Source organism: Dreissena polymorpha, chromosome 15 (assembly GCF_020536995.1).
Source record: "Dreissena polymorpha isolate Duluth1 chromosome 15, UMN_Dpol_1.0, whole genome shotgun sequence".
In the NCBI taxonomy this organism is placed as follows: domain Eukaryota; kingdom Metazoa; phylum Mollusca; class Bivalvia; order Myida; family Dreissenidae; genus Dreissena; species Dreissena polymorpha.
Window position 1 is genome coordinate 5,009,620 of NC_068369.1, and position 25,979 is coordinate 5,035,598.

Below are 25,979 nucleotides of genomic sequence, written 5' to 3' on the forward strand. Positions count from 1 at the left end.
TTCAAACACATCAATGGTTCATGAAAATGTGTAAATTTTTTGCAATGGAAAATGCTGAGTCTTCTGATTTTGAAAATATGCTAATTGTCCCCTACCGGTGAAACCGGAGGGGACTTATGGTTTGCGCTCCGTGTGTCAGTCAGTCTGTCAGTCCATCACACTTTTCTGGATCCTGCGATAACTTTAAAATTTCTTCATATTTTTTCATGAAACTTGAAACTTGGATAGATGGCAATATGGAGAGTATGCACGTCATTTCATTTCGTTCCTACGTCAAGAATTCTGGTTGATATGGCAACAAATATTTTAAAAAATAAATTTTTTTACGGACAATGGTGGAGTTTCACCGGTAGGGGACAATATTGCTTCGCAATCTCTTGTTTATACATTGAATACCTCTGGAATCCTCATCAAGATAGATCTCATGTCTAATCAACCAATCATGCTACATCAACTATCAACGGAACCTCCATTAGAAAGATTGAATAGTCAAAACTTTGGCTTTTGGTTTAATTACATTTTTTATCAACTTTTTGTTTTGAGCATGTATCCATAAAAACACACAATTTTATGTTGATGGTAACAGGTATTGTGTTTGTTACAATGTATAAGGTTGATTGAATTTGATTTTATAGACAAAACTAAATTTATTTTATTTGGAATTTGGTTTTATCAGGAAGAACTTTGAGCTGTACATATGAACTACTTTCACAAAATGATTTTTATAGTTATTCCTTGAAACTCCAAACACCAAAGTGCAAGAAGAACATCAAATTAAATTCCTTCTCAATTATAGCTATAGTGAAGAAACTATTTCTTCAAATAATGTGAAACTTTTCAAAACCCGACTGAACAAGGAAAATTGGAATGCTTAAAAACCATCATGTTATGAGCACAATGAAATTAATTAGTTATACAGTGTATATAAATTGTGAGAAACCTACAAGAAGACATTCAAATGATGGGCCAAGATAGCTTAAACGCTAAAATTATGGCCCTACGATCCAGGCTTCCAGGTATAAGAGCTCAAAGCATTCAAGAAGAACTATTCAAAAGCCCCATTCATAAACATTATTTTGGTTCTTGTAATTTTGTTTTTTAAGAACCCAATTATTTGTGACAGATAACTGTAGGAAGTTTAAATTCAGATAACTGTATGAATTTTAAATTTGTATTCTATTTGCATGCTTTGTTTGTAAATTAACTTTGAGAGACCAAGTTCTTTTAACCAGTATAACCGTTATACTGTACATCCTTCAATCTGGTATAAAGTGCATGTTTGAAACTTTCTGAATATCTTATACGTTTTTCATGTCCTTTTTTTGGATGCAGAAACACAAAATTTAAGTGTTTTGTAAAACACACCATTTAGTGGTTTATTAAGAATCTGTATAGGTGATAAATATTTCTGTATCAGTATTTATGGATAATCTTTGCTATAGATACAGGGGGCTTTACCCCACAACTATCATGACATTTGCACTCATTTGAGCATTGTTGGCTCGGTTACTACTTAAAAGTACCAAAGATACTCTTAAGTATACTACAATGTTACCTGGGTACGGAAAATTTACTCAAACATACCCTGGAATGCTTACGCTTAATATAAATCTAGCTCGTTGTTGGCTTTTTTTTTTCAAATTAGATTATGTTCATTTTTATGTCAATTTTCTGTATAATGGCCTTTTTATTATCAAAATTCATACTTAAAAAGCATGTTGAGGGAGGTTGTGTTCAAAGAGAATTTTGGTAGCACGTTTTACGACATCAGATTTTTTTGGGTAGAAATATTACTTCGGTACAGTATAATATTGGCCGGATGCCATTAAGCATATTTTCCGTACCCAGGGTACATTGCAGTACCAGTATACATAAGAGTATGCTTTTAAGTAGAAACTGACCCGACTAATATTGTTCCTCGCTATATTTGTCATCTTACCCATGCACATTGCAATAATATGGCAAATGGAGAGTAAATTATCCACCACAAAACTTTATGCTCTTGTTGAGTGGCAATAACATTTCATAAGAATATTCTTACAGGGACCAGGGATCCAGGGAAGAGGCGCGTAAAGCCAGTATCAAGACACTTGATGCAAGTGAATCTTGGTGGTGATGACTCTGATAATGACAGTGATTATCAAGTGAATAATTCAGGTATGGCAGCAACTTTGTGACAATTATTTTGTTTGAGATGTATAACTTATAAGCATTAGTGAACAGGAAAATAATTTATATTTAAGTATCAAAGTTTTCACTTGAAATGTTATTTTGCAAGTACAGCAAGTTTAGTGGTTGTTATAAAATATAATGTATGTGCATTTCCTCTGTTTGTATGATGCACCCTACAGATAAATGTAGTATTTCTTGCAAGTAAATGTTTAAAATGTTAATATAAATAGGACTTGTTTCAATGAATGACGCTATTTATAGTTTGAACTGTCAAAACACCCTTTCACATTATAAAGAAAAGGCAGACATCTAAAATTATATGAAATGCATTGACTGTATAATTTATGAAACTAGTTAACTCTTTCAGTGCTGGAACTGAATTTTGAAGGCCTTTGCAAACAGTTTGGGTCCAGATGAGACGCCACAACATGTGGCGTCTCATCAGGATCCAAACTGTTTGCTATTCTGATAGTATTCTTTGAAAAAAATCGAAGAAAATGCTAATTTTAGAAATTCAGCAGACGACATTTTTGCAGACAACAAATTTCCCAGCATGCAAAGGGTTAAAGATGCTGGCTTATGAAGTTAGAGTAAATTCTCATGAATATCTTTTTCAGATATGAGTGAAGATCAGGAAGATGACAAAGATTCGTCAAAACATGATTCAAATAATGGTAATATCCATGCACCAATAGCATGTTAAAATACTGAGTATAATACAGATATTGATGAACAAAGTAACTGCTGAAGTGCTGTTTGACCTATCTTTAATAGTTACATTTTTAATCAAAGTTTTATTTTTATTATAAAAAATCAACTTATCACAATTAACAACTACTTTTCATTAAGTATTACATGTATATTGTAAAGAAAAGAACCAAGCTGCAATTGTATGTCCCACAAATCAAACGGGTGAGATACCTGTACTGTAGGGTATTTATCAAGGCTTGTCATTTACTTAATGAAACCCCTATATCATGTATGTTCATCTTTGTGTTGCATGTTAGTGCAATAGTGATGAAACATTAAGCTTGTGAACTTTTATACCTACCGGGTATGTCAATGTTAAAATAGAAATGGTCATGCCTAACTTAGCTGTATGTGTATCATAAATGATGCAACAAACGTTTGTCATTTTCCACTTTAAGTTTGCTATATATCTGGAACAATTATGTGTATATCTGAAACAATTATGTAGATATTTATGCCCCCCTTCGAAGAAGAGGGGGTATATTGCTTTGCTCATGTCGGTCGGTCGGTCTGTCGGTCCGTCCACCAGGTAGTTGTCAGACGATAACTCAAGAATGCTTGGGCCTAGGATCATAAAACTTCATAGGTACATTGATCATGACTCGCAGATGACCCCTATTGATTTTGAGGTCACTAGGTCAAAGGTCAAGGTCACGGTGACCAGAAATAGTAAAATGGTTTTTGAATGATAACTCAAGAACGCATACGCCTAGGATCATGAAACTTCATGGGTAGATTGATCATGACTTGCAGATGACCCCTATTGATTTTGAGGTCACTAGGTCAAAGGTCAAGGTCACGGTGCCCGAAATAGTAAAATGGTTTCCGGATGATAACTTAAGAACGCATACACCTAGGATCATGAAACTTCATAGGTAGATTGATCATGACTCGCAGATGACCCCTATTGATTTTGAGGTCACTAGGTCAAAGGTCAAGGTCACGGTGACCCAAAATAGTAAAATCGTTTTCGGATGATAACTCAAGAACGCATACGCCTAGGATCATGAAACTTCATAGGTAGATTGATAATGACTTGCAGATGACCCCTATTGATTTTGAGGTCACAAGGTCAAAGGTCAAGGTCACGGTGACCCGAAATAGTAAAATGATTTTCGGATGATAACTCAAGAACGGTTTTGCCTAGGATCATGACACTTCATAGGTACATTGATCGTGACTCGCAAATGACCCCTATTGATTTTCAGGTCACTAGGTCAAAGGTCAAGGTCACAGTGACAAAAATCGTATTCACACAATGGCTGCCACTAAAACGGACAGCCCATATGGGGGGCATGCATGTTTTACAAACAGCCCTTGTTTATTGTTTGTCATTCACAACAATAAATTTCATTAAAAAAACTATGTCATAATTAATCTTTAAAAAATTCAAAGTTTTATGTTACGACGTTCTTCAAAAATATAAGATGTTTGTTACCCAGCTCTTTAATAAAATCTTAGGTAAATTTTCCCATGAAATTACATGTTATTATAGTATCTTATATTATTTTTGCATAAAAGACGGTTCGGATGGTGGTAAAGAGGAAGACAAAGTGAGTGAATCCAGCAATGATGATACAGATGAAGAGGAAGGGGAAGAATCATCTGATGATGATGATGATGGTGATGACAGTGATGATGAAGCCAGTGATGAAAATTTTGGAAAACCCAAAAGAAATTACTTTGATTGCATAAGTAGGTATCTTTTCAAATTAAATGTTTACAGTTATTCGAAGAAATTTGACATAACTTTCTAATTATTTGTCTGTGCTTTTTAAATCCCATTAAACGCAATTCTAAACTGTGTTATTAGATCAACTTACTTGCAAATAAAATTTGTGGCTTATGTTAATCAAAGTCATTTTTCTTGAATGAGAATTTTGAATGTCACAGTTTATTACTTGCATAGATCTGGCTTTAAGTAACATTCAAACAATTTGTAATTAAATCTACCGAGACTTGTACACTCTGGTGTAACAAAAATAAGCGCACCATTGTAGACAGTGATGACGATGATGATGATGAAGACTATGTTCCAAAGAAAAAGCAAAAGCAAAGTTCTAAGGGAATACAGAAACATGCTGAGAAAATGCGCATAAGATCCCCAGAGGTTAAAAAGGTATTTTAGTCTTTCTGTTCTTCCCTTTCTTAATCTAAAATTCAATGTACACTTCAACACCGTTATTTCGAATGCGTCGGGACCATTAAAAAAACTTCGAATTAACGATAATTCGAAATAAACATTTGACAGACGACTTAATTGATTCTGTAATAATAAAACGTTGTGGAATTCGCATGGTTCGGTTACACGCTACTATTAATAATTGGTTTACCTAAAAACGTAAACTAGTCAGATGGCAATAGATTTCTTCTTGTAACAAACGAAGGAATAAAACGATTCTTGTTCTTCTTTTTAGGTTTTCTCTAAGTACAGAACATATTAAATATAATGAATATGCACTTATTATCAGAACATATAAAATATAACGAATAGCACAAATTATCAGACCATATTAAATATAACGAATAGCACAAATTGTCATACATGTAAATACAGATGAATACGTTTTCGGAAATGTATTAACATTTTTTGAAAATAAGACGCGATGTCTCTCTGAACACTGAACACTGAACTCTTTACATTAAACAAAGAAGAACCAAATTCGGGACCGGAAAAATACTTCGAAATAACGGTGACTTCGGATTATCGGTGTTCGAAATAACGGTGTTGAAGTGTATGTAGTTTGTTGAGTGATTACAATTGCATAGTATTAGATATCTCGAATGAATTTCTTAAAACACTTAAATACTAAATATGCAGTGTTGTTTTTTTATGCCCCCGGTAGGGTGGCATATAGCAGTTGAACTGTCCGTCAGTATGTCAGTGTGTCAGTATGTCAGTCAGTCTGTCCGTCCGTCTGAAAAAAACTTTAACATTGACCATAACTATTCACTATTGAGGATAGCAACTTGATACTTGGAATGCATGTGTATCTCATGGAGCTGCACATTTTGAGTGGTGAAAGGTCAAGGTCATCCTTCAAGGTCAAATGTCAAATTTATGGTGTCTGTCCGTCCAAAAACTTTAACATTAGCCATAACTTTTTCAATATTGAAAATAGCAACTTGATATTTGGCATGCATGTGTATCTCACGGAGCTGAACATTTTGAGTGGTAAAAGGTGAAGGTCAAGGTCATCCTTCAAGGTCAAATGTCAAATATATTGCGTCTGTCCGTCCGTCCAAAAACTTTAACATTGGCCATAACTTGTTCACTATTGAAGATAGCAACTTGATATTTGGCATGCATGTGTATCTCATGGAGCTGCACATTTTGAGTGGTGAAAGGTCAAGGTCATCCTTCAAGGTCAATTGTCAAATTTATGGCGTCTGTCCGTCCGAAAACTTTAACATTGGCCATAACTTTTTCAATATTGAAGATAGCAACTCGATATTTGGCATGCATGTGCATCTCATGGAGCTGCACATTTTCAGTGGTGAAAGGTGAAGGTGAAGGTCATCCTTCAAGGTCAAATGTCAAATATATGGCGTCTGTCCGTCCGTAAACTTTAACATTGGCCATAACTTTTTCACTATTGAAGATAGCAACTTGATATTTGGCATGCATATGTATCTCATGGAGCTGAACATTTTAACTGGTGAAAGGTGAAGGTCAAAGTCATCATCCATTTAAGGTCAAACATCAAATATATGGCGTCTGTCCGTCCGAAAACTTTAACATTGGCCATAACTTTGTCAATATTGAAGATAGCAACTTGATATTTGGCATGCATGTGTATCTCATGAAGCTGCACATTTTTAGTGGTTGAAGTTCAAGGTCAAGGTCATCCTTCAAGGTCAAAGGTCAAAAAAAAAAAATTCAAAGCGGCGTTCTCATGAAGCTGCACATTTTTAGTGGTCGAAGTTCAAGGTCAAGGTCATCCTTCAAGGTCAAGGTCATCCTTCAAGGTCAAAGGTACAAAAAAATATAAAAAATTCAAAGCGGCGTTATCATGAAGCTGCACATTTTGAGTGGTGGAATTTCAAGGTCAGGGTCATCCTTCAAGGTCAAGGTCATCCTTCAAGGTCAAAGTTTAAAAAAATAAAAATAAAAATTCAAAGCGGTGTTCTCATTAAGCTGCACATTTTGAGTGGTGGAAGTTCAAGGTCAAGGTCATCCTTCAAGGTCAAAGGTTAAAAATAATAATAATTCAAAGCGGCGCAATAGGGGGCATTGTGTTTCTGACGAACACATCTCTTGTTTTTTAAAGAATTGTCCGTCAAATAAATCAATTTAATTTAAATTTGTTTAATTTAATTTCAAATCGTAGTTAAAGGTTAAAGGCTTGATATGTATAGCTAGGTGGTTTTTTTTACTGAATAAATTAAAAAAAATATGTTGACTGAATATATTGCAATATTATGTTGAATGAATTGAAAGCAAGATTTATGTTGACATAATTATTTGCAAGATTTATGTTGACTGAAAAAATCACAAGATTTATGATGACAGAATAAATTGCACAATTTATGATGACAGAATTAATAATAAGTTTAATGATGACTTTTGTTAATGTTGACCAAATTTATTAAAAGATTTTTGTGAACTGAATTTATCACCAGATTTATGTTGACTGAATACAACACAAGATTAACGTTGACTGAATACAACACAAGATTAATGTAGAGTGTATTATGACAATATTTACGTTGACTGAATTAATCAAAAGATTTATGTTGACTGAATTAAATGACACGATGTATGTGGACTGAATTAATGACACGATGTGTGTAGACTGAATAAATCACCACATTTATGTTGACTGAATTGATCTTAAGATTTATTTTTACTTTATTAATTGTAAGATTTATGTTAACTGAATTAATTTTGAGATTTATGATCACTGAATTAATTTCAACATTTCCCTATACAGGTTCTCAATGAAACAAATGCTGAAGATTCATCCAGTTCTCGACCAATGAAAGTGCTCATCTGCTGTATCTGTCTGGGAGACATCAGGTATAGACATTTATTGAACAAAATAAGACTGTCTGGGAAAATGGGGCGAAATGCATGTAGGTAAAGTAACGTCCCAGATTAGCCTGTACAGTCTGCAACAGAAGCTATATAGTACCAATTTGAAGCTGCTGTATTCAAACACATTTCAGCCAAGCCTGGGAAACAAGACATGCTTCCTTATTTTGGGCCAATATGTGTTTATTAAGGAATGAAAACATGTATGTATTAAAATATTCCCACTGACCTGGTATTTTTAACCAGGTTTTCCGAAGGAAAAAACTGGTTATTAGATTGGCGAATGCGGGCGGGCTGGCGGGCTGGCTGGCGGGCTGGCGGAATAAGCTTGTCCGGGCCATAACTATGTCGTTCATTGTCAGATTTTAAAATCATTTGGCACATTTGTTCACCATCATTGGACGGTGTGTCGCGCGAAATAATTACGTCGATATCTCCAAGGTCAAGGTCACACTTTGAGTTCAAAGGTCAAAAATGGCCATAAATGAGCTTGTCCGAGCCATAACTATGTCGTTCATCGTCAGATTTTAAAATCATTTGGCACATTTGTTCACCATCATTGGACGGTGTGTCGCGCGAAATAATTACGTCGATATCTCCAAGGTCAAGGTCACACTTTGAGTTCAAAGGTCAAAAATGGCCATAAATGAGCTTGTCCTGGCCATAACTATGTCATTCATTGTGAGATTTTAAAATCATTTGGCACATTTGTTCACCATCATGGGACAGTGTGTCCCACGAAAGAATCACGTCAATATCTCCAATGTCAAGGTCGCCACGACTAAAAATAGATTAAAAAAAAAAAAAAAACTTACAAAGGGGGTTAATTTTTTTTGGTCATTTCAAAAGTTCAGTTTGAGTTTTCTCCCTTTATCAGATTTTTTTTTCACAATGAAAACCTGGTTTTGTGACAATTTTGTCCCTTGTCATATGGTGCATCCACATGAAACTGTTATAACTTTTGAATGCATCTACCATTTAGTATTGATAAAAACTTCTAAACTTTGGCCATACCTTGACAAGTTGTTATATATTTATCATTCAAATTTTAATCAATTCCTTTAACAGGGTCAGTCTTATGCTACATTTAGGTTAAACAATTTGTCTTTATCAGAAATACATTTCTTGCGTAAATCATTTACAATACTGCTAAATATTTGCCTATTTATATGTTTAATACATAGAAAGTTACAGCTTATTGTGTAATGCAGTTTTATTCAATATTTTGGCATACGCCATGAAATTGTCATTGATTTTAGTGAGGCAGATGATGAAATCGTGGAGTGTGACAACTGCGGGGTTGCTGTACATGAGGGTTGCTATGGTATCAGTGACAGCCAATCAACAGCCAGCACGGACTCATCTGCCAGCACAGAGCCCTGGTTCTGTGATGCCTGCAAGGCTGGAGTGAAACCAGTGAGTATACAGCATGGTTTATTTTTTCACCATTTTTGGAGTAGGGCCAGGCCCCTTTTATTGGGAATAAGTGTTGTCAATATTATAAAATAAGGTTTGACCATAGAGCTGTATAGGAAAATGAACTAAATGTTGTGTTGTTTTTTTTTAAATGCATTAAAAAAAATAGTAACTTTTAATTTGGAGCCGTTTGGTATATACTTTTTAGCATTAGGAATGTCCACAAATTTTACAAAAAACAATGATGCAGTAATTGTCACATGCAATCAATGGTATTTACACCTTGCAACAAAGCAGAGGGAGTATACTGGATTCATTTCTGTCTCTCGGTCCCTTTGGAGACAAAAATTTGTCTTACAAAGTCTTTCTACACTTTTCAATGTACAACATTAAAAAAATGCATGCATGGTTTCTTAGAATATGATGTTGCGCAAGCACAATTTTTATGACCCTCATTAAGATATTAAAGTGTTCTTTATGTTTTAACTACGAATTTCGATAACTTTTGTTCTTTCTACGTTTTAAAACATTAAGGATTGTGGGTATTCCTCAAAAACTTTGACCAAATCTAGTTTTAGCCAGAAGTCATTATATTGTAAATAAAGTCCTTAGCATTTGCGGGATTTACGAAACAGATCTGAGTATTCCTTTTATCTATGAACTGTCTTGATAAAATTTAAGGAGCGTGTATCTTCTTTATATAAGGTGAACTTTAATTATTTTTTTTATGTCCCCCACCACTATAGTGGGGGACATATTGTTTTTGCCCTGTATGTTGGTTGGTTGGTTGGTTTGTGTGCTCCAACTTTAACATTTTGCCATAACTTTTGCAATATTGAAGAAAGCTACTTCATATTTGGCATGCATGTGTTTCTCATTGAGCTGCACCTTTTGAGTGGTGAATGGTCAAGGCCAAGGTCATCCTTCAAGGTCAAAGGTCAAATATATTGCTTCAAAGCGGCGCAGAAGGGGACATAGTGTTTCTGACAAACACATATCTTGTTTTTATTGTACATATCCACCGGTCAGGCCGTTGAAAAAGTCTGGGTACCTACCATCAACTTGTAATATGAATTACTATTGCTTTTCTATTCGAATAGGGTGATTTTATAAATAATGTACAATAACATGCATTGCAGGACTGTGAACTGTGTCCTAATGAGGGTGGAATATTCAAAGAAACTGATGCTGGAAAGTAAGTACTTAATATATTGTGTGTGTTTGAGGGTATGATGGGTGTAGGAAATTATAGCAACAGTTAAAAGCATAACTCATGCAGGTGCCTGTTTTCGCCATGACCCTAATAAACTTATATCAAGTGGTTCTCAATAATTACATGATTTCTCTGCCCTATATGTTTAATCTTTTCCAATATTAAATTACATGAATTCTCTCCTCTCGTTTGATGGTTACCAATAAAGACATGATTTCTCTCCCCTGTTTCATCTATACCAAAAATGCCATGATTTCTCTCCCCATGGTAGATGGTTCACAATAATGACATCATTTCTTTCCCCTCTGCTGATGGTTCCCAATAATCAATCACATGATTTCTCTCCTGTCTGTAGATGGTTCCAAATAATGACATGATTTCTCTACTCTTTATAGATGGTTCCCAATAATGACATGATTTCTCTCACCTCGGTTGATGGCTCCCAATAATTACATAAATTCTCTCCTCTCTGTAGATGGTTCCCAATTAAGACAGGATTTCTCTTCCCTACATGTCCCATCTTTCCCAATAATGACAATGATATCTCTCTCCTCTGTAGATAGTTCCGAATAATGATATGATTTCTCTCCCCTCTGTATGTTTCCAATTATGACATGATTTCCCTCCCTTCGTAGATGGTTCCCTATAATTATATGATTTTTTAGCCCTTTGTAGATGATTCCCAATAATGACATGATTTCTCTCCCCTTTGTAGATGATTCCCAATAATGACATGATTTCTCTCCCCTCTGTAAATGGTTACCAATAATGACATATTTTTTTGCCCTCTGTAGATGGGTCCACCTAGTGTGTGCCCTTTACACCCCAGGGGTAGCATTTGGAGACGTGGACAAACTGTCACCTGTCACCCTGTTTGAAATGCCATACTCCAAGTGGGGACTTAGAGTAAGGGTTTTGGATTTATGTTCTATTAAAGCCACACTCTGAGAAAACTGAGCATAAATGGTTCCGTATTAGTATTTTGCGGTCTGCACGGACTAATCAGTGACAACACTTTCAACCTGGACTGGATTTACATTTAGAAGAGACTTTCTTTAAATGAATAATTCCACAAAGCGGACATTGTCACCCCTGATTAGCCTGTGCAGATGATACAATATGTACATGCATTAAGTTTTGTTTTCACATAGCATGGCTCATATTTTTCATTCTGTGTGAATGCTAATGTAATTTCTTCATTTAATATATTATAAATTAGTATTAAAATTATTTAAGATTTGTACAAATCAACTGAAATTTATGACTGCCCAGGTACATATGATAATTTAATAAATGCCTTAAATAAAGGAAAGCTAGATTGCTTCTCTTGAGAAAGTTAAGCTAAATTATTACAAAACCCAATTCACAAGCATGTTTTTATTTCCGTCGCCTTCATGAAACCCTTGTCCTGCTAATGGCATCGCATACAAAACTGTTAAAATTCACAGATTTTTCACAGCAAACTTATCAAAAGCTCACTGACTTTCACACAATAAAATTACGTAAAGCTCTTATATTGATCACAACAAAAATTGTTGAAGTCACACTTTTTTTCCCCCTAGGAGTGTTCATTGTGTGAGGACTCCAGGTTCTCTAGAACTGGAGTGTGCATCAGCTGTGACGCTGGCATGTGCCGGAGCTTCTTTCATGTCACATGGTATGTAACTTTTGTAATCTGGGACCCTTGTTGTCCCCTACCGGTGAAACCGAAGGGGACTTATGGTTTGCAATCCATCTGTCTGTCCGTCCATCAGTCAGTCAGTCAGTTCGTCAGTCCGTCCGTCAGTCAGTCAGTCAGTCTGCCACACTTTTCTGGATCCTGCAATAACTTAAAAAGTTCTTCATATTTTTTCATGAAACTTGAAACATGGATAGATGGCAATATGGAGATTATGCATGTCATTTCATTTTGTTCCTATGTCAAAAATTCTGGTTGTCAACAAATATATAAAAAAAAATTACTGACAATGGTGGAGTTTCACCAGTAAGGGACCATATTGCTTGGCAATCTCTTGTTTTAACTCCCTCTATTAGTGTTTTGTGGCCTTGGACAATCTACTTATTTTATTTGGCTCTTTTGATCTTTCCAATTATCAAAGTTTGGAATAGTGATCTTTACCAAAGTGCACTTGATTGTTAGTTCTGTCGTCTTCAAAGTTTAGAATACTGATCTTTACCAAAATCTACTTGTATGTTAGTTCAGACTTCTTCAAAGTTTTGAATACTGATCTTTACCAAAATCTACTTGTTTGTTTGTTCTGACGGCTTCAAAGTTTGGGATACGGATCTTTACCAAATCTACTTGTATGTTAGTGCCGACTTCTTCAAAGTTTGGAATACTGATTTAAAAAAAATCTACTTGTTTGTTAGTTCTGACTTCTTCAAAGTTTGGAATACTGATTTTACCAAAATCTACTCGTCTGTTAGTTCTGACTTCTACAAAGTTTGGGATACTAATCTTTACCAAAATTTACTTGTTTGTTAGTTTTGACTACTTTATAAAGATGTATTGTCTGAAGGTGTAACTAGCTAAAATTCGATTTTATTGAATTTATTTTAAACTGACAAAGCAAATATTCAGACAAAGTAAGCACTGGTCCTTACTTTATTTATGGGTCATTTAACACTAAGAATGTACACAATATTGCATTGCTATTAGAATAGTAATTCAAATAGGTATAGCAATATTTTTAGGATTGTTTAAGTTGGTTCCTGTGGATATGTATGTTCTGAAAAAAAAATCAAAGGGTCCCAAGAATTTTGAGTCAAATTATTTTTTGACTAACAAACATTATAACAGTATATAAACATGTTAAGTTTTAAAAAGATGCAGATTAATAAATTGGGACGAGTTTGGAGTTTGTATCTGTTTTCATGCACGCTATATGCTGCACTTACTTACGCTATGCAGTTGAGTAGATTTGGTACATGTATAGCAGAAATAGGAAGCTGGTTGCATAATAAAAATTTGCCCTGACTTTTTTGCAGATTCATTTGATTAGAAACAGTGTTTTTAAGTGATTTTAGTGCATGAAATACATAGGACACATGAGTAAAAATCACCTGGATTAAACCACATAGGATCTTTGTTTTGCTGTTCTGCACCATCTTGCTGTCGTCCTTTTTCACATGTTTTAAAACATGTATTTGTTCTTTCAGTGCACAGAGGAATGGTTTATTGTCAGAAGCGTCCCCTGATGAGGTAAAGCTGAAGCTATGAATATATTTACTGAATGTGTAATAATAACTATAAATTATGCAAATTTCTATCTGCTAATGTATACCACCAGGCTCTGCAAAAGTCTTATACATTCAGATCAGTTGTCACTTACTGGCATAAGTTACTAATGGTAGTATACATTAGCAGATAAAAATAGTGTAGTATGTGTTTAGTATGTGGACTTTTTAACTGTGAGCCAACTTATCCAGGAAAAGTGTCAGATGGTTAACTTATGGGTGCAAGTTTAAGACACCACCAAGTAAAAAAGGCCCAAAGTTGTAAAGGCCTCGGAAGTGTGAAAAGGACCTAGGGCCAAACAAATGTGTTTAAATCTGCCCATTTTTAAATTATTTTAAAATGTGTTTCAACTACAAAATAATTGTTTTTACTGAAATCCAACTGATTGCTGTGATACAACTGAATGACTGTTAAAGTCAACAACAACAACAAAAAACAATCATCTTGTTGCCTGCCCAGGACATTGCGGACCCATTCTATGCGTACTGCAAGCTGCATGCGGACAAGATGACGAGCCGAGCCAAGCGACGCAACTACCTGGCTATACAGAGCCACATGAAGCATCATGCTGACAATGTGGAGAAACAAGAGGAAAAGGAAAAGGTCAGTGTGCAAGATTAACCCTTTACCACTAAGATACACACTTTGACGCTTTTGTAGTCCAGTACAAAATAAAATTAAATTTCAGACCTTTTTAATAGGTTCAAGTTTTAAAGGCTACATTTCAAAGCCTAGGATCCTGACGAGAAGCAAAGAGCATAAAACATGAACAGACTCTAAGTTACTCTTAGGCTGTTCTCGTTTTGCGCTGGTTGCATATAGCCATTTTCACTTTGCTTGTGAGGCAGAAAGGGTTTAATTAGTAAAAAAACATTGATCTCTTGGCCTTCCTGTACTACCTATGGTTGTTTTGGACAAGATTTTAAACAAATGAGTAAACAATTAAAATGGATTATGCCACCACGTTCTATGTGCTAAAGGGCCCCTTATAGTGTTTGTGGGTGTTCAATAGTAATGTCTAATCACAACTACCACTTTCATAGCATTAAAAAAGGGAAAATGTTTGAATTCTTTGTTGTTTATTTGTTTGTTGTAGAAGAAGCTTTAAATTTTGCACTTTAAATCTTCCACATATTGAGACTATTTTATTCAACAATGTACGAAACATTTATTTCAAAGATATGCCTATGTTTAGTTGAACTTCATGACAGTATTATTTACAAAAAAATCTTTGAACAATTACCCTATTTCCATATAAATTTAATGAAAAAGTATTATTAAATTAAATCTTTTTCTGTTATCGAAAGGCCCTTTTCCATTTAGAATTGATGAAACTGTTGTTAAAACGTATCAATTGATATATAATTATTATATCAAATTATATTCCGTATAGGCCCGATTCCGACGGAAGTTGATGAGGCACAGACAGAAGTACAGCATCTCTAAGGCTGCAAGACCTCCATCTTGGGGTAGGGAAAAAATTGCCCCTCTGCAACTGGTCATCTTGTGTCAACATTACAGGATTAAATATACTTCCCAAGGATAGTACTGTGGGCTTTGTTTCAAAATGTCAATATCAAAATATGGTAGAACTTTGTATTATCACTTATATGATGCCTGTCATGGGGAAAACTAGATACATGTATAATGCATCTCCTCATAAAGTATTTCCCAGGATCTTGTGATTTCCATAGGAAAAGGCACGGGGACGTCACTTTTCTCTTTTATTTTCTGTTTCAGAAAAATGTTTCTTAAACCTAAAGCCGCTGATGCTGGAAAGTGCATTCCCGGTGCAGCCTGTGTTTACTGCAAGGTCTGAAGTCATTAAAGCAGATGCTTTCAGCCAAGTTTTCCACCTCATGCTTGAAAAGTGTTTTGCTATTTTCAGTTCCTCCACAAAAGCTGGTTCGATTTCTGACGTCAAGTCCCTCAGTTGTGAAGAAAATGTTGAGGAAGGCAGAGCTTATGGGTCTTATAACACAGGTAGGATAAACAGGAATGGTTAAGCACAAAACTGTTGCCCCTCTTTGGTCATGGTTGTCTACCACTCCCTACCAGGTGCCATGATTACTGTCTTTGATATTTATATAATGATTGAGCTTAAAGCTATTGTGTCTGCTTTGCATTTCAATATAAAATACAGTAGTTAGCTGATGAACCCTTGTTTTAGGATGTTCACTCTGTAATGGATGGCTGTACTTAAATGTTCTATGCATTGTGTGATGTGTCTGTGGCTAGCTGTAGTTAAATGTTCTATGCATTGTGTGATGTGTCTGTGGCTAGCTGTACTTAAATGTTCTATGCATTGTGTGGTGTGTATGTGGATAGCTGTACTTAAATGTTCTATGCATGTTGTGTTGTGTCTGTGATATGACAGGATGTGGCTTGATACATAATAGCAAGTTTTACTTGTTTTGCTTTAAGGTTATGATAATTCATAAAATGAAAAGATGCACTCTATGAAAATCATGCTTAATGCATATGCATAAATTGTTGTCCCAGATCAGCCAACACATGCTTATCACAAATTCTGCCTAGACTGGATTTTCGTTGAAGAGACCTACTTTAAATGAAACATTTCTTAAAAGTGGATAGTGTCTTCCCTAATAAGCCTTACTTGTCCCACATGCATTAAGCCTGATAGTGTCTTCCCTAATGAGCCTTACTTGTCCCACATGCATTAAGCCTTATAGTGTCTTCCCTAATAAGCCTTACTTGTCCCACATGCATTAAGCCTTATAGTGTCTTCCCTAATAAGCCTTACTTGTCCCACATGCATTAAGCCTGATAGTGTCTTCCCTAATAAGCCTTACTTGTCCCACATGCATTAAGCCTGATAGTGTCTTCCCTAATGAGCCTTACTGGTCCCACATGCATTAAGCCTTATAGTGTCTTCCCTAATAAGCCTTACTTGTCCCACATACATTAAGCCTTATAGTGTCTTCCCTAATAAGCCTTACTTGTCCCACATGCATTAAGCCTAATTGTGTCTTCCCTAATAAGCCTTACTTGTCCCACATGCATAAAGCCTTATAGTGTCTTCCCTAATAAGCCTTACTTGTCCCACATGCATTAAGCCTGATAGTGTCTTCCCTAATGAGCCTTACTTGTCCCACATGCATTAAGCCTTATAGTGTCTTCCCTAATAAGCCTTACTTGTCCCACATGCATTAAGCCTTATAGTGTCTTCCCTAATAAGCCTTACTTGTCCCACATGCATTAAGCCTGATAGTGTCTTCCCTAATAAGCCTTACTTGTCCCACATGCATTAAGCCTGATAGTGTCTTCCCTAATGAGCCTTACTTGTCCCACATGCATTAAGCCTTATAGTGTCTTCCCTAATAAGCCTTACTTGTCCCACATACATTAAGCCTTATAGTGTCTTCCCTAATAAGCCTTACTTGTCCCACATGCATTAAGCCTAATTGTGTCTTCCCTAATAAGCCTTACTTGTCCCACATGCATAAAGCCTTATAGTGTCTTCCCTAATAAGCCTTACTTGTCCCACATGCATTAAGCCTGATAGTGTCTTCCCTAATGAGCCTTACTTGTCCCACATGCATTAAGCCTGATAGTGTCTTCCCTAATAAGCCTTACTTGTCCCACATGCATTAAGCCTTATAGTGTCTTCCCTAATAAGCCTTACTTGTCCCACATGCATTAAGCCTGATAGTGTCTTCCCTAATAAGCCTTACTTGTCCCACATGCATTAAGCCTGATAGTGTCTTCCCTAATAAGCCTTACTTGTCCCACATGCATTAAGCCTGTTTCTCCTAGAGTGAGATTCATATCTTTGCTGCAGCTTACAGTGTACCTGGAATAGACGTTGTTTTATGTGTACACTGTTCTTTCTAACTGTCTGTCTCTGCCTTACAGTTTCTTCTTTATTTCAGTCCACACATGTGGTTCACACTACAGAGAAACAACAAGAAAGGAAGAAATCCCATAATGGTCCAGCCCTGTCTGCAGAATTTGTTACTTATTACCTTGGTATGTCTACTGACTATTGTACTTGGTAAGCCTGTGTATTGATTACCTAGGTAGGCCTATGGACTATGGTATTGTTCACCTTGGTAAGCCTTTGGACTATTGTACTGATTACCTTGGTAGGTCTATGGACTGTTGTACTGAGCATCTTGGTAGGCCTATGGACTCGTGTACAGATAACCTCGGTATGCCTATGGACTTTTGTACTGATTACTTTGGTATGCCTATGGACTATTGTACTGATTACTTTGGTAGGCATATGGACTATTGTACTTATAACCTGGGTAGGTCTATGGACTGTCAAACTGATCACCTTGGTAGGCCTATGGACTTTTGTATTTATTACCTTGGTAGGCCTATAGACTATTGTACTGATCACCTTGGTAGGCCTATGGAATTTTTTATTTTTTACCTTGGTAGGTTTGAACTATTGTACTGATTAATTGGTAGGCCTATGTACTTGTGTACTGATCACCTTGGTAGGCTGATGGACTTTTGTATTTATAACCTTGATAGGTCTATGGACTATTGCACTTATTACCTTGGTAGGCCTATGGGCTATTTTATTTACATGTGTGTATTATCATGGTAGGCCTATGGGCTATTGTATTTATTAACTTGGACTATTGTACTTATTACCTTGGTGGGCTTATGTACTATTGTACTTATTACCTTAGTAAGTGTATGGACTATTGTACTTTACACCTTAGTAGGCCTATGGACTATTGTATTCATTACCTTTGTAGGCCTATTGACTATTGAACATAACATCTTGGTAAGCAAATGGACTATTGCACAGATTACCCTGGTAGGTCTATGGACTTTTGTACTTATCACCTTGGTAGGCCTATGGACTATTTTACTTATTGCCTTGGTAAGCGTATGGGCTATTGTGCTTATGGGTAAGTTCATGGACTGTTGTACTTATCACCTTGGTAGGTCTATGGGCTATTGTACTTATCAACTTGGTTGGCCTATGGACTTTTGTATTTATTACCTTTGTAGGCTAATGGACTATTGTACATATCACCTTGGTAAGCATATGGACTATTGTACAGATTACCTTGGTAGGTCTATAGACTTTTGTACTTGTCACCTTTGTAGGCCTATGGACTATTGTACTTATCAACTTGGTTGGCCTATGGACTATTGTACTTATTGCCTTGGTAAGTGTATGGACTATTGTACTTTTTACCTTGGTAGGCCTGTGGACTCTTGTACTTATTATCTTTGTAAGTGTATGTGCTATTGGACTTATTACCTTGGTAAGCGTATGGACTATTGTACTTATTACCTTGTTAGGCCTATGGACTATTGTACTTATCACCTTGGTAGGCCTATGGACTATTGTACAAATTTCCTTGGTAGGCCTATGGAATTAAGACCCTTTTTTTCTTATTTATATTTCCCTTTTTGAGATGATATATAGTGTAACTTGCCAATTTGTTATTTCAAGTAAGGAATACTGTCTGATAGATAATTAAGTAAATAACATAATTTCCCTCATACTCAATAAATAGTTAAACTTCAAAAAACAAAAGTATTTATTCAAGGTTGTAGAAAGATAAAGTTATAATTTGTTCATTGTATTTTCATTAACTATTGATTACTATTCAGTGACTATTCATTGACCATATTTGTTAAATACTGTACATGGCAATAATTTTAGTGCAAATTTTTTCAAACCACAATATTGTATGAATTGACAAACTAATTAGTCTTGTGACATACTTGGCTTCTTTTTGTGTGTTCATTTAGGTTGTTTACAATGGTGTTTACAAAAAAACAGTGAAAAAATTATAATAGTAATAGCTGTTAAATTTTCAACTTAATATTCTCCTAACAGACAAAGAACCAATTTGCAGGGCTTGTAGTTTAGGCCCCACTATTTACATTTTTAAGCCAAAAGTTGTATATTGAACACCAAATCAATGGGAATCCAGCGCAAATGTTAAAAGCATTCTCATTGATTGACATTTTAGGTAGAAACTTGTTGATCTCGTGACTAGGATTATTATGCAACTCTTGCCTTCTTTTCATTATGTAACACAGATCGCAATGTACGCTTAGACAAGATTAAGGCGGACTTGAAGGAACTTGAAAAACAGAACGAGAAGCTGCGAAAACAGGACAGCGCCCTAAGACAACAGTATGACCAGGTAGTGTGAGCAGTGGGCAAGTTGCTTTTAAATATGGTTATCCTGATACTTTATGAGGCGGGTCATGCAAAAATGGGTGTTAGGCTGTAGCTACGCTGGCTGCATATAGCATAAGACCATGTCACATGACACAGTTTAATTGAGAAGTGTCACTCAAAAACCAGAATGAAGGTGTTGATCATGTGGCGGCCGACACTTGCCACACCTGCATTTACACAAATTGATGAATCTTTGTTTTTTAAAGCATGTTCAGTCTAAACAGCCTGATACAGTATGTCACTCACTTTCATCCTTAGTGGATGTTTGGAAGAACTTTCCTTGTTTGTATGACACTCATCATACATGTAAGTATGTAAGCAATAGTTTAGCAAGTTCTTACATTTATAACAAAAAATGCAGATTGAGACTTATAGATTGATTTAGGAAGAAATGGTCTCTTGGTTGTTGTTGATTTTTGGTGAAACAATAGAGAATTGCAATCAAGTAAAAAATTGTTTGGGAGGTGTTATTATTTATTGCTGGTATAAAATGCTTAATATTTATCTTTATGTATAAACAAAATGTCATGCAAATTAAGATTGTTTATATCAGTGTTGTTATCGTCTAGTTGCTGAAAGGGAAAACTTCAGAGGACGCTCATAGACTGAGAGATGAGGGGCAAAACCTTTGGTCATTATTGTCGGACATGAGCAAGAAGGTTCTCTATTTCATATCTAGTTTATAATTTTAGGCGTTGGTTTATTTCTAACAACATATTATTTCTATTCTTAAGCATAAGTAGGTATTTAAATGAACTAGAAAACAAGTTGTTAGACATTTCTATTAGGAAAATGTTATTATACCCCCACAAACGAAGTTTAGGGGGGTATATAGGAGTGAGCTTGTCGGTCAGTCTGTCGGTTGGTCTGTATTAAGTGTCCACTCTCTAAGTCAAGTTTTCTTCATCCGATCTTCACCAAACTTGGTCAGATGCTGTATCTAGGTGATGTCTAGGTCAAGTTCGAATATGGGTCATGTCGGGTCGAAAACTAGGTCACGGGGTCACTTAATGCGTTTTAAACATTGAGCATGGTGTCCGCTCTCTAATTCAAGTAGTTTTCATCCCATCTTCACCAACCTTGGTCAGATGTTGTATCTAGATGATGTCTAGGTCAAGTTTGAATATGAGTCATGCCGTGTCAAAAACAAGGTCACGGGGTCACTTAAAGGGTTTTAAACATTAAGCATGTTGTCCGCTCTCTAATTCAAGTAGACAAAATGCAAAATATTCTTTGTCAATGCGGCATGTAGGGGTATTTGTCACGTCTGTGACAAAGCTCTAGTTACATTTAAAGTGTATGTTGGTATTTAATGGCCCTATTCCACTACGAAAACAAGCCCACAATTCGCTCCGATTTATCACATTTATTGCATCGGGAAGACTCGTGACAGTCTACGATTCAGTTACTACACTGGTACGATTGAGTTACGATGAATCGTGGGGTTCGGGTGACGTCTTGGGAATACGGTTGCGACTTCATTATGATGTGTAAGAATCTACTGCAACTGTAGTACGAACGATGCAGATCGGTCACGACTAAGCTAGGGCCTCACCTAACATACTAATGAATTAGGTGCCAATATCTATTGATATTGATCTAAATCGGGAGAATCTTAGTGGGCTCGCAACTCACTCGCGTGAACTCGTGAGAGTCTTGATCTAAATCGCGTGATTCTTAGCGGGCTCTCAACTCACTCGGGTGAACTTGTGAGAGTCTTGATCTAAATCGCGTGATTCTTAGCGGGCTCTCAACTCACTCGGGTGAACTTGTGAGAGTCTTGATCTAAATCGCGTGATTCTTAGCGGGCTCTCAACTCACTCGGGTGAACTCGTGAGAGTCTTGATCTAAATCGCGTGATTCTTAGCGGGCTCTCAACACACTCGGGGTGAACTTGTGAGAGTCTTGACAAAGTCGTAACTGATTCATAGACAGATCACGTGATCACTGATTTCCCGATTTAGTCACAAATTACCTAAGATTCCATTATGAAGCCCAAGAACGCACTACGACGCTGTTACGAGTCAACTGCGATTAAATTCAGTCTTGGAGGTCCTGGCAAAATTTTAAACATGTTTAAAATTTGGCCACGATTTTTGGGAGCTCACGAGTTGCAGGAATCACTTACAACCGGCCCACGACTAGCTAGGAATGAGTTAGGACCTTTGCCAATTGAGCTACGGATGTCTCCAACCTCAAAATATTGGAAATCGGGACAAATCGTGGGGAATTGGGTCGTAGTGGAATACCCCTATAAGCAAAGAAATTCAAGTAAGAAGGTCTTCTGAAAAGAAGAGATTTGTACATGTATTTAGCTCCTACAAAGTATGTGGGTGTTAAACTCAAGGTCTGCTCAGATTTTATGCTGTTTGGTGCTCATTAGATCTCAGGGTTTGAAACGAAACCCATTTAACTTGAATCTAGTAAGAAAGGTCTGTAATTTAAATTGTTTTTCTAAGGGACTGCAATTACTTCAAATTGCATATGAGTGTAAAGATGTAATCAAAAACAAATGTCTACTGGTTTCAGCCCCTGCCTCTTCCAGAAGTATTCAAGAAAAAAAAGGAGGTATGCAGACCTGCCACAAACATGGAGGTGCTGAAATCCCCTACAGCTGTTATCAGGCAGTAAGTTGTTGTGTCCTTTAACCCTTTCCCCTATAAGAAGCAAAGTGAAAATGGCTTTAGCAACCAGCATTAAACCAGAACAGCCTGCGAGTACCCCGCAGTCTGTTCAGGTTTTAGGCTGTTTGCTGCTCATCAGTAACTTGCGGTTGGAAATGAAGCCTTTAAAACTTAAATTTAGTAAGGAAGGTATTTAATAAAATGTAACTTTGAAGGAATACAAATGCCTCAAAAAACATATGTAACTGGTAAAGTGTTAAAGGGGCCTTTTCACAGATTTTGGCATATTTTGAAGTTTGTCATTAAATGCTTTATATTGATAAATGTGAACATTGGATCTTAAAAGCTCCAGTTAACAATCAAGAATAAAATTTAAAAAAGGAAAAAGAAGTAGCCGGTGCCAGGGCTCGAACCAGTGACCCCTGGAGTCCTGGAATTAGTCTGAAGTAAAAACGCATTAGCCCTCTCGGCTATTCCGCCGGATATACACAGTTTAAGTATTTTATACCTTATATAAGCAATCTTCGTAGTTTCGTTAATTTAAACGACAACAACAGAACTCTCAAAATTATTCAATCGTTTCGCGTTGCAACGCTTTTTAATTTTTAGGTTTTCAGATCGTCAAAAAATACATAGAATGGCTATATTGGACTATGGTAAATGTTCAGTAATACTGTTTCCTCACAAATATCATAACTAAAACGAAAATTTGCGAATCTGAAACAACTTTTTTCAATTTTGTCAATTTACCAAACCGTGAAAAGATCCCTTTAACAGAGTTTTGACAACACCTACCATAATGTTAATTGTTTATTGAATACCCATCTACATATCACAGGAGAGACAACAACAAAAGCCTACCAGTGATTTATATAAGGTATCATCATAACATTACTTATCATATAACATTGCATGGCAGAAAGTACATTGAGCTTTAAGTCATTAAGTGTTGTGTGTTTGATTGCAGGTGTGTAAAGTGTGGTCTGTCACATGATCAACACCTGCTAGCCAAGTGCGACACCTGTTACCTGTCCTCAGTGACCCAGATAATTATTTGGGAAATGGGGTTTTCACCTATTGATTTTGAAAAATAGGGTGATTTCATTCTTGAAATAGGGTGAAATGAGTTATAAAAATGCATATCTTAAAATCATTGCTGCTTTACTTCTGTTGAAGCTGCACACTTGCATTGATTCAATAAAACTGTAAACTATCATAATTATATTTAATAAACTGATGTTTCTTAACATCTTCAATCCTTGAAACTGTCAATAATATAAACTTTAAACTTTAAATAAATCGAAAACACGAATGATTCAGGACTTATTGGCTCTTGCTCTCTTGGTTTGAAAAAGTTAGCGATCGACTTATATTTTGGCGCAACAATCGCGGACGTCTTTCAACCTCTCTAAGACATTTTTATTTTGCATCGTAATAAAAACTAGAAGTAGAGACGCTTTGCAAATACATGCACTTTGAGTGACGGATAAAGTCAGATTAAAAACGCATGTATGTCGTCGTAAATAATTTGGTTAGACGCTTTATTTAACTATGAAACCTAGTCTGCAGAGGGTTTGAATAACTTTGACTGTTTTCCTGCTCCGTCATCCAGGCTCTTTCTGAATGAAAGCGTCGCCGCATTACGCTAATAATTCCGAAGAGAACATACTTAAAATGAGCAAAGCATTTGCGATCGAAGCTATTGTATCGTACACATAAAATTTGACGAATTTGCGTAAAAGTCAAATTGGTTGCGTTTCAATACGCATGATATTGCATTTCTTTGCATTTGTAAACATTTTAACAGGGTGAAAGACGCAGATACGCAGCTTATCTGGGGCACTGCTGTCCTATCTCTTTTTGATTGCAGGTGTGGCAAGTTTGGTCTGTCACATGATCAGACACTGCTAGCCAAGTGTGACACCTGTCATACTTATTTGTTTGATTGCAGGTGTGGCAAGTGTGGTCTGTCACATGATCAACACTTGCTAGCCAAGTGTGACACCTGTCATACCTGTTTGTTTGATTGCAGTTGTGGCAAGTGTGAGCTGTCATGTGATCAACACCTGCTAGCCAAGTGGGAAACCTGTCCCCTGTCCTATCTCTGTCTGATTGCTGGTGTGGCAAGTGTGGTCTGTCAAATGATCAGCACCTGCTAGCCAAGTGTGACACCTGTCACCTGTCCAATTTCTGTCTGATTGCAGGTGTGGAAAGTGTGGTCTGTCACATGATAAGCACCTGCTAGCCAAGTGTGACACATTTCAGCTGTCCTACCTCTGTGTTTGATTGCTGGTGTGGCACTTGTGGGCTGTCACATGATCAACACCTGCTAGCCCAGTGTGACACCTGTCACCTGTCATACCTCTATGTTTGATTGCAGGTGTGGAAAGTATGGTCTGTCACATGATCAACACCTGCTAGCCAAGTGTGACACATGTCATACCTATTTGTTTGATTGCAGGTGTGGAAAGTGTGGTCTGTCACATGATCAACACCTGCTAGCCAAGTGTGACACATGTCATACCTAATTGTTTGATTGCAGGTGTGGCAAGTGTGGCCTGTCACATGATCAACACCTGCTAGCCAAGTGTGACACATGTCACCTGTCCTACCACCTGGCCTGCCTGGAGCCCCCACTGACTCGTATGCCCAAGAAAACTAGGATATATAGCTGGTAGGTATCAGCAGAATAGTAGTTTAAAGTATGGATGCAACAGGTTACAAAAAACCTGAAGCTCTTGACATTTTACTGTAATCAGTTATTTCTGGTAAACTGAACAACCTTAAAAGTAAACATGATAAAATATAGATTGATTGCGTTGAGTACATAAGCGACGGTATCAGTTTCTAAATAAAAATGTATTATAACATTTATTTTAATCATTTCATAATTGTATGTTAGATTTTGTATTTATTTTCCTGCGTAAAAGCATATGAGCAAAAATTTACAAGAACTGGACATCTTCATGTGTTATAAAATGTATGTTAAATATTTTAAATAATCAGTATATACATTTAATGGTGATGTTACTTAGTATTATGATTACCGCTTATTACTATGTTTTTTAACGTAACGTACCACGCAACTTAAAAGCCATTCATAATTACTAAATGTAATTATTTAATTTATTATTTAAAAAACTGTTTGATGGTTGTTTTGTAATAAATAAAGTTTAATAATTTTCAGCCTTAGTTAAAACTCGCCTCAGAGGATTGTGGAGGCATTATGGATAACGTAAATTACTAATAATATTAAATTCTATTAAAACAAATATGACGTTCCCTGGTCAAGATTTAACATCGAATGCATATCTTGATAAAATTGATACAAATGAACATTTTATTTT

The 25,979-nt window shown here is 36.1% G+C and overlaps 1 protein-coding gene across 3 annotated transcripts in view; it reads left to right on the forward strand.

The window, feature by feature from the left end:
* Positions 1–25,979, forward strand: part of LOC127861247 (PHD finger protein 14-like) — a 36,221-nt gene that overhangs the window by 3,077 nt on the left and 7,165 nt on the right. For 2 of the 3 annotated variants that reach the window (XM_052399667.1, XM_052399665.1), the window contains exons 2-19: positions 2,044–2,157; positions 2,790–2,846; positions 4,444–4,617; positions 4,923–5,041; positions 7,857–7,942; positions 9,217–9,373; positions 10,513–10,568; positions 11,381–11,492; positions 12,149–12,243; positions 13,746–13,788; positions 14,284–14,427; positions 15,218–15,293; positions 15,713–15,807; positions 17,718–17,814; positions 19,864–19,970; positions 20,578–20,667; positions 22,538–22,635; positions 25,175–25,306. In XM_052399667.1, the coding sequence (XP_052255627.1) occupies positions 2,044–2,157; positions 2,790–2,846; positions 4,444–4,617; positions 4,923–5,041; positions 7,857–7,942; positions 9,217–9,373; positions 10,513–10,568; positions 11,381–11,492; positions 12,149–12,243; positions 13,746–13,788; positions 14,284–14,427; positions 15,218–15,293; positions 15,713–15,807; positions 17,718–17,814; positions 19,864–19,970; positions 20,578–20,667; positions 22,538–22,635; positions 25,175–25,306 (1,852 nt within the window). Of the gene's footprint in view, positions 1–785; positions 1,017–2,043; positions 2,158–2,789; positions 2,847–4,443; positions 4,618–4,922; positions 5,042–7,856; positions 7,943–9,216; positions 9,374–10,512; positions 10,569–11,380; positions 11,493–12,148; positions 12,244–13,745; positions 13,789–14,283; positions 14,428–15,217; positions 15,294–15,712; positions 15,808–17,717; positions 17,815–19,863; positions 19,971–20,577; positions 20,668–22,537; positions 22,636–25,174; positions 25,307–25,979 lie in introns of those variants that run through there. The other variant, XM_052399666.1, reaches the window with a different exon arrangement.